Source organism: Vombatus ursinus, unplaced genomic scaffold (genome assembly GCF_900497805.2).
Source record: "Vombatus ursinus unplaced genomic scaffold, bare-nosed wombat genome assembly UNPS02014799.1, whole genome shotgun sequence".
Classification (NCBI taxonomy): domain Eukaryota; kingdom Metazoa; phylum Chordata; class Mammalia; order Diprotodontia; family Vombatidae; genus Vombatus; species Vombatus ursinus.
Window position 1 is genome coordinate 45,187,000 of NW_020954577.1, and position 9,507 is coordinate 45,196,506.

The 9,507-nt window shown below is 46.7% G+C and overlaps 1 protein-coding gene across 1 annotated transcript in view; it reads right to left on the reverse strand.

Annotated features, from left to right (window-relative positions):
• Positions 1-808: 808 nt before the first annotated feature.
• Positions 809-9,507, reverse strand: part of LOC114050420 (E3 ubiquitin-protein ligase TRIM71-like) — an 83,206-nt gene continuing 74,507 nt past the window's right edge. Inside the window, exons 6-7 of the mRNA XM_027872070.1 lie at positions 5,656-5,790; positions 809-2,297 (exon numbers count right to left, since the gene is read on the reverse strand). Of these exons, the coding sequence (XP_027727871.1) occupies positions 846-2,297; positions 5,656-5,790 (1,587 nt within the window). The 3' untranslated portion in view covers positions 809-845. The remainder of the gene's footprint in view (positions 2,298-5,655; positions 5,791-9,507) is intronic.

Genomic DNA, 9,507 nt, shown 5'->3' on the forward strand with positions numbered 1-9,507 from the left:
ACTGAAGATATTTTACTAAAAGTCATCAAAAAACTTAAGATGTGCACCATCTTCTTGGCTTTTACCATTTGGGGCAGGGATACTGCACATACTCCTCTAAAATAGAACCCCAAACTATGAAAGGCCCGCTCTTCTGAGCTGGCATACCTCACCCATATTTTCTAGAAATAAGAAAAAGATGCTGAACAGGACGTCAAACATATTGAGGTATGAAAGGGTAAGAGGGAAATGTTCTCTGTTGCAGCATTTTTAAAAAGTTTTTAAAAGGCTTATTACCAAAACACACTTAACACAGGAAGAAACCCACAAACCACAGTCTAGAATCTGGAACATAGATGCTCTAGGTATCTAACCCTACTTTTTTTAATCTTTTTTTTTTTTTTTTTTTTTTTTAGAAGTTAGAGAGCCTCATTTGGCTTCCTCTCTAGAAAGCTTTGATCGCACACGACCAATCCAGTGACAGCATGATAACCAATCCAATCGTAGGCTTGTGCATTCAATAACCCATTTTGGGGATGGAGGTAAATACAAAATCTGCACTGGGCTGAGAAGGGAGGGGGTGAGGAAAGGAACAAAGGGAGGAGGGAACCCAAAGAACATGAGGTAGATAGAATATATGACTTCCCAGGCTCAATCCCTGCAGAAAGAGAAGTACATTCATCTGTAAAAAAATAAAGATGAGGTAGGTCTTCAGTAACGTTGTACTTTTTTTTGTTCTCATAGTAAAGAAAAAAAATTTCCCTGAGAGTTTCTTCTTTGAAATTCAAAATGGACAAAAAAAAACAAAAAAAAAACCACTACCCCCCAAAAAGCAACCGCAAGAACAACAAAGCCAACGCTTTCTATTAAAAGATGATGATTCGATTGTTTCCAAAATCAACCACGACGATCATGCCATCTGGAGTGACAGCAATGCCCGAGGGCCGGTCCATCTGGCCAAAGCCACTTCCCTGAGCACCAAATTTGCATATGAAGCTGCCATTGGATTCAAATATCTGCACCCGATGATTCCTTGAATCGGCAACGATGATGCGTCCTTCCTGGTCCACCGCTACCCCCTGAGGACGCAGGAACTGCCCGGTGCCTGTGCCCTCTGATCCCAGGAAGCGGGCAGACTGGCAGTCTGGATGGATGACTAGAAGGCGGTGGTTATTGAAGTCCGTCACCACCAGATGGCCTTCGTGGTTGAAGGTCACGCCCCGGGGGGAATCAAAGTGCTTCCAGAGGGCCCCTTCAAAGCCATACTTGTTCAGGAAGGCCCCGTCAGGCCCGAACAGCTGGACCCGGTGGTTCCGTGTATCAGAGACGAGAATCTTGCCTTCTGAATTCACGGCTACATCCCAAGGGTAATTGAACTGTCCGTTCTTCGTGCCCTTCTCCCCAAATTTGAGGAGAAACTGCCCTTCGAATGTGAATATCTGGATGCGATGATTGTCCTTGTCAGCCACCACAATCCTCCGGGAGGAGTCGCAAGCCACTCCAGCAGGGCGGTCGAACTGGCCAGGCCTCGAGCCCAATGTGCCGAACTTGTGATAGAAGGTGCCGCAGGGTTTAAACACCTGGATCCGGTTGTTGCTACGGTCAGCCACGATGATGAAGCCTTCCTTGTCCACACTGACCCCCCAAGGGCGGCACAGCTTCCCGTCACTGTCCCCCTCGCTGCCGAAGACCAGGCCGGGCAGCCCGATGCCCACGTAGCTACGACCAGACTTGACCAGCACCTTGAAGGGGCTGTTCTTTATGTGCTGGTTGCAGATCATAACGGAGACTAGGTGCTCACCCTCCAGCTGTGGCCGGTAGCTGACCAGGTAAGTACCATTCTGCTGATCACTGACATCAGCACCAAACAGATTCCCGTCGGGCCCCATCACCACCACGGACATCAGGTCCCCCCCTGAAAGGCGTGGTTCCCCATCATGGTCATACCCGATCACAGTGAATGAGGCCACCTTGCCTTGGAGGGCACGCTTGAGGCCTTCCCCGGTGGCCGTGGTCAAGGGGGCAAAAGCCCCACTACTGACAAAGCCCAGGGATTTGATGGCCAGGTACAGGGCCTGGTCTGGGGGGGTGAACATCACTCTGTCATCTTCCTGGGGTTTCAGGAGGCTCCGGAGATTCTTCAGCTCCTGGACCTGAGCCAACATGCGGTCTCGGGCCAACAGGATGTCCATGGCACGCCCCTCCTCCAGGACCTGCTGCACCGCGCTGATGGTGCTATCTAGCTTGCTGAGGTTCTGACGAAGCTTTTCCACCTGCAGGTACAGAGACTTGGCCTTGACTTGTCGGATCTTCTCCACCTAAGAGGAGAAAGGGAAGAGGCCTTGTTAAAAATCGTACGTGAGGAGTGATGAGTGACAGTCAACCTTTATATCTTCAGGGGCACAAAAAGCCCCCAACGGGCCTAAGAAGGAAACTGAGTCACTGGAACCTCTTAGAATGGACAGATTCTCGAATCTAATTTTGTTTACTGAAGGACTTTTAGGAAGTTTCATTAAGGCCTTTGGGTTTTACATCAGTCCTTGTAAGGAAATACCACCATCACTGCCCTACAAAATTGTTCCCTCCCTTGTAACAAAGAAAAAAAGAAAGAAAAATAGCCAAACCAAAACAACAGTACTCAATGATATCACGTGATTATGTATTTAACATTCTGCTATCATAAGCCTCTGCTGACAGGAAGGAGTTACAGATACTTTAATGCTCTTTCTCACAGGGCATTACTAAGTTTTTTGCTGAGGGGTTTTCCCTACTTGTTCAGAGTTTGGCTTCTTTTGGGGGGGATCTTTTTATTGTTATTGCTACCAGGCAAAATATTTTTGGGGAATGTAGCAGGAATGATCAATCGATACTGGAGGGAGAATGAGGCAAGCCAAGGCCTGAGATCCAGAATTCTTGGAGAGATGTTTCCACGGAAATCCCTCTTCCTCCTGATGCAGACCTTGCCCCACCCCCCACCCCAGCCTCTGCACTCCCACCCACCCGACCCAGGCCAGGTGAGAGCTACAGTGTCTGCGAGTGGGCCGGAAGGCTCTCCACTAAAGCAGTGCTGCTGTGGTGGACAACACGGATTTACCTACTTCCATTGACAGCAGACCTGTCCTTGACGACTAAGAGGATGCTATAAATAAAATACCTACATTTAGAAAAAATCCACTAAAATATTGTTTAAATTCAAATTGATTTAATTTCAAACAAAGCTCAATTATTCTATCCCACTCAGTCTATGAAGCAGCACCACGTGGAGGGAGAGAGGTGGCCTTGAACGTAGAGGACCTGGGTTCAAATTTTGCCTCAGACTTGTCCAGGGTCTTTCAACCTCTCTGTGATCTATGCAACTCCCGAAGGCTCTGAATGTCACCGAAGACGCTGACCTGCCTTGGCAAAAGAACTGGCTCATCGAGGACTCACTGAATCTCGTGAAATCGCTGATCCAAGGCCCTGTCTCTTTCTCAAAGTTCCCATGAGGACTCTTCTTTAATTTAGCTGCTTCCTGTATTCCTAATTAAGCCAAATGGATGAGCCTCCTTTCCCCAAACTACAGGCAGGCTTTCTCCTAGGGCTAGAATGCCCCACTCCTTCCTTCCAGGCTTTGGGGCCAATGTGCAAGCCCATCCAAAATTTCCACAGAACTGCAGAAAAGCCAGCTCGTCCTTCTGAGATAAACCAATGACGGAGGCTTCATCAGCATCCTCAGCACAGAATGCGTTTAAGGAGACCCAGAGAGACAGAAGGTAAATTGTTAAACCACCAGCGAGCCCTCGGGACAAAGAACACCATTACAGGGTCTATCATTAAGAAAAATCACGGCTCTTAGCATTTGAGGAGAAAAGAGAAGCAGAGAAGCGTTGAACGGAAAAGAGAGAGGAAGGTTTGGATGGCCAGCAGCAGGGTAGTTAATATTAACGAAGGAATGGGAAAGGTTTGTGATTAAGATTCAGAGGACAAAGATGACCACAATCTCATGACTCATAGGACAACACGCAATAATGGGAAATTTGAACACATCAGACAACGTGAAGGAGGAAAACAAGGAACACAAATGTAAAAGTCTATGGTGGTAGGATATCTTGGAAATAGACACCTGGAGAGACAAGAGCATCTAGGTGAAGAGAGGCAAGTGGGAGGGAAGCCATCAGTCTGGAACCCAAGACAGAGTTGAAGAAGAGGAAGAGAAGGCTTCAGGAGAGAAGGATTTGCCAGAATCTATGGGGCCAAATGTACCGAGAACATAAGACAAGAGTGATTCACAGAAATTGACTGGTTTGAGTTGTCCAGCGTAATCAATGTCTTGGGAAAGAAGTCAAGGACAATTAAGATTAATTAAATGCATGATGCTGACATGAACAACAATCAGAAAGGAAACTAAAGTGAAAATACAAAGGAATTTTCTAGGAAATGAAATCCATCATTTACAATAAACACAAGACTGACGTTTTTTCTTCCAAAAGGTTACTCTATAATGCTAAGGACTAGAGAAAGAAATTCATCATTTTCTCCCGAAGGATGGAAGATAGCAGCACCTCAAAACCAGAGCTAGGTCAAGGGAAGAAAGATGTTTTGCATCACTGAAGGTGAGCATTCAAAAGACCACCTCCCCCAACCTCCAACAGATGACAAAGACCCTTTCATTCAGAAATCCAGAAAAGCAAGTTTGTGGCATAGTTTGATACACTACAGACAGTCTTCTCAAATTGCACCAAGTACCTAGCTCCTCTCCCGATTTTAATTAACATTTGGGCATGTTATATAAGATCTGAACAATGGGAGCATTTGAGTGTCTGAAGTGTCTGAAGATTCCAGGACTCACAGTTTGTCTTCCAAGAAAAACTACTAAATAAATGCCTATCCGTTTCTGTCTCTGGCTAACTTTCTGTGGCAATGGTATTTCATAAAAATAGGCCGGTATCACACTCTACCATCCCACCAAAAAGAAAGACTTTGGTAAAAACATCCTGCCCAAACTGTGTATTCTTAGGAAGCTTAAGAGTTTGGCTACCCCCATTGGCAGCCCGATCCATGTTAATGAATGCCACCATCTTGCTGTTAGGGAATGCAATGATGGCCTAAATATTCCTTCTGGATATGTTCAACTCCTAAGTGAAGAATGAGACCGGGCAAGGAGGGATGGGATGGGGGTGCTAGGGAGTGGCATGAGTCATTTTCTCCATCTGGTTTTAAAATCGCCCTCTAGGCTTGGCATCTCATCCTCTACAATTGGAGGAAAAGCCTTAAGAACAAAAAGGAAACTGGTCTTTTGGACGGGCCAGGAAATGGAGCCATCCAGCAATTCCCCCAAAGGCCTCTTTCCTATCAGTGTGCTGGCCTTAAAAAGTCATCTCCCTTGTGCTCTGCCCCTCCTGCCTTCTCTACTCGGGCGACATTCATTGATGGGTGTCTACCAGCTCTGAAAAGCGCCCTTGTTGCTCGACTGGGAGAGAAGGCCATACAATGCACCAGTGTGTCCTGGCAACACCAGGGGTTGGGCCCTTCCTCCCCCAAAACACTTCCATGAAATACTCCAATGTTCCGAATTTAGAACACGACCCGTGAAAGTCTATAATTAGCGCTACTGGAGTTTGGCCTTAGCGCACATGGGTCTTTGTCTCACAGCGGCTGGACAAAGAACAGCCGGGTCTGGCAGAGCATCTGTCTTACCTTCCACAGCAGCTCACACTCCCTCTCCTCCAGGGCCTTCTTGTGCCTCGATGTGACTGCTTTGACTTCAGACTGGACCACCTTTGCTTTCATTTCAACTTGGTCCGCCACAGCCTGGGCCTGTTCAATGCTCAGCTGGAAACAACAGAACAAAACAAAGACAGAGCATATATAATATCTGTCCGAAGCGGCTACAGAGACTGCAAAGGGGAGACACACACACGAAGCCACTATCACTCGGCTCTGCCCCCAAGCAGAGGGCTGGCACGGCAAGACTGGCACCTGTCTGACATGTAACCAGAGGAGTGTTTGGGCAGCCCCAGCTTCCTCCGTATGACGAGTTACACCTAAATGGTGGTGTATGTCAGGACTATTAAAAGATACTCTGACATGGGAAAACCAGTGTAGCAGAGTTCCAGGCGAAAACTTGAAATGCAGTATCAAATGCAGCATGTATCATCAAGCAGCTGTGACTATGGACCCAGCCAACCCTTGGGCCCTACTGTGCTGGAGGGTACAGCTCCAACTCCCAGCACCCCCTCCCACAACCAAGACTCCCCACCCACTCTAGCCCAAAACTGCTGCCTAGAGGTGCTGGGTTTGCTAGAGTCAAGATAAAAGCGTTAGGAACAAACCCCCTAAAAGCCTTCCTGAAGGAAAAAATGGGAACCTATATCAAGTGTTCAAGGGGAATCTCGTCCTCCTGAGGCAAAAAATCAAATTTCCTAAAATTTCCTTAGCCTTCAAAAAGCAGGCAGAAATTATCCATAAAGAATTAATTAAAACTGAAAACCTACTGATTTTAAGTACCTGTAATATTAATGCCTCTTTTAAAACCCATCAAGATTTCTATGAGAGGCAGGGTAGTAGATAGAGGGAGATACACCAGCCTGAGAATGAGGAAGACTGGGGTTCAAAATACTGCCAGGGATAAGTCTGTCCTTGTAGATAAATTGCCAATTTGCATGCAAAGGTGGGATTCCCACTTCCTCCTTGACCCCTCCCACCCCACTGCCCCTAATCCACGAGAAGATAAGAAACAAGGCAGAAAGCTCATAGTACTTGGGTTTCATGGCCCAACTGTGTGACCTTGGACAAGATGGATCATCTCTCTGGGTCTCAGTATCCTCATCTGTAAAATGGGGGTTGACCTAATGATCTCAAAAGACCTTTGCAGTTCAAATAGCACAAGAACCTCTACTTGGATCAGGGATTCCAAACCTTAGGGGCCCCAACTCTTTGGAATGGCATTTCCCCAGTGTTTAGGAGACAGCCCAGTAGAGTGTGGTGTACATAATGGAGTGAAGGGAGTGGCAGAGGATACCAGCTGAAAAGGAGACCAAATGTGAAAGGAAATCTAATGAGCCAGAATGGCCAGCCGAGAATCCTGACGGGGGCTGGGAGCAGGGTACTGCACTCCTTTATGCACTATAATTCATTGAATCAAATGTAAAAAGGTTCCCAAATAAAATAGTTGTTGGGAAGGATAATTAAGGCTAAGTTTCTAACAGAAACTAGCTATTCTACATAAGGCAAGAACCTTATTGGAAACTTCATTTCTCCTGTTACCTCCAAGATCACTGAAATGGCTTCCCAAGCTGGTCCCATCCTAGCTTTGCCTCCTTCTTACACCTCAACCCACTCCATGCATTCTACAATCTGGCTTTACTGGTCTTCTGAAGGCTGGTGTTCACAAGTGACATTCCCATCACCCACCTCGAGGCCTAGTCACTGATTCTGCCCTGGGCTTGGAATATTTTCCTTCTCACCTTAGCATCCCTGGTTGCCTTCAACGTTCAGTTCAAACATCTTTCTGCAGGTGACTTTCTGCAGTCTGTCCACTTGCTAATGAGATCCTCCCCCCCACCCCCCATAAGGTTGCCTTACACTAGGAAGGTACATTGTATGTACTTAATTATGTCCAACTTATCTCCCCGTTTTTGCTTTTCCTTTGACTCTGCAATGCCTGGTACATAGTAAGCACTTAATAAATGCATGTTATTGATTGGCTGATCTTAAAAGACACCTGCATATGTAAGATGCACTCTGGCAAATGGAACTCCATAATTCCAAATTCCTGGTCCTGAACATTCATTTTACCCCTATTAACCAACATAACTCTCCAATGGGCCCTTGGCCCTTCCTCTCCCTCACCTGTCCCAGACCAGGGGAAGATGACATCAATCTATACGGACTCACACGCCTCAGAGAGAATGCAAAGACACAGCAGGTGGCCATGTCATGCATTGGCCTGATACCCATGGGATAGTAAACGAGCCAGGGAAAGCCTGCCAGCATGGCCCAGGTCCTTGAGGGGGGCTTGGGAGAGAGGGCACGGCCAAGCTCAGAACATGCAATGCTGAGGGAAATCCCCAATCAGTAAGATTCCAGAAGGGGCAGGTTATGTTGGTCTGTATCATCTTGGCTGGGGTGGGGGAGGTTCCTTTTTTTATTCAAGATGTTGGCTTCTAAATTATCTTTAGTGTGGATTTTTGTAATTCGGTCAAAAGGCCAAAACTATCCAGATGTTAGTGATATAGTTAGTACGCAATGTGAATGAAGACTGTAATGGTGAAGGTAAATCGATGACAGTTTCTATCTTATTTTTATTCCTTTTGCATTGGGAAAACCTGATTTTCATTCCTGGTTATTACCTTTGTTTTATAGTCTCTTTCAAATTTCCTGGTTTATCCAATTACCCCGGGGTGGGAGTGGGGATACCCAATTTGGTTCAACTAAATATTTATAGTAAAATGGAAACTGATTATTTTTACACATTTTACAGAGTCAGTCCCACAATGACTGTGCCTCATACATTATCATCACTGGGCAGGCTCAATAAATACAAAAACTCAATCAATCAATTTGTACAAGTTTCATCAATAAGCTCAACTTTTCAATCACACCGTCAGTTTCAACCAATCTTTGAGGGTCCTCTGCATTAAATGAATGCCTCAGCATCCTTATCAGCAAAATGGGGCTACTAACAGCCTGTCCCTCCCAAGGTTGTGGCAAGGATCCAAGGAGATCCCATTTGTAAAGCACTCTATAAACACTAGCTAGTAGGATTATTAGCCCTTTTACACAGGCAGCTCTGGGTTCTAAAACTAGCAAAGGAGTGAGCCCAGGAGTCCAGAATCATCTAATATTTACAAGTGCCCACATGCAGATCAGCAAGCTTTCACACAGGATATCTTATCAATGTCTTACACACTGGCGTTATCAGCATCGGCAGCTGGGGCCCCCCAAGAGACCCTGACAAGGGGGAGCCCACAGACCTGAGAGGCTAAATGAGGAACGTGGGCAGCTCAGGCTCTTCGCCTTGCTAAGAAAGAGGCTTTGAGGTACCTGGGGGGAGGCAGCCATGGTAGGTGCCAGCGGGCAAAGTGACTACTCTTAAAGCAACTGAGAAACACTAAGACAATAAAGCTAGACTGGACAAACCAAACGGCAAAGAGCAAAGCTGGAGACTGGAAAGAGATTCCAAAGCCACCAACCCACTCCGCCATTTTAGAGGCGAAGAAACTCCAGCTGAGAGCTAGAGATACAAGAAAGGCAGAAGTCCAGCTCCTGCACAGGTAATCAGCCTCTGAACAAAGGTGGGGGGGGGGGGGGCAAGTGGCAAGGGCCACGGCCACCCGTGCCCCTCAGGTACTGCAGAGCTCCCGGATCGACACCACTGCACACATCAGGGGCTTTCTCCGGTGCGATCTCCTCAGAAAATCTCCGGGCCAGCAAAGGAGAAATTCCCATTCGTTACATAGACACTTCAGTGGGGTCCCCAGTGCTCTCTCTCACAAGGGCTCTCCCACTCCTCTCTAGAATCCCATACATTTCGGTGGCAGGGTTTTC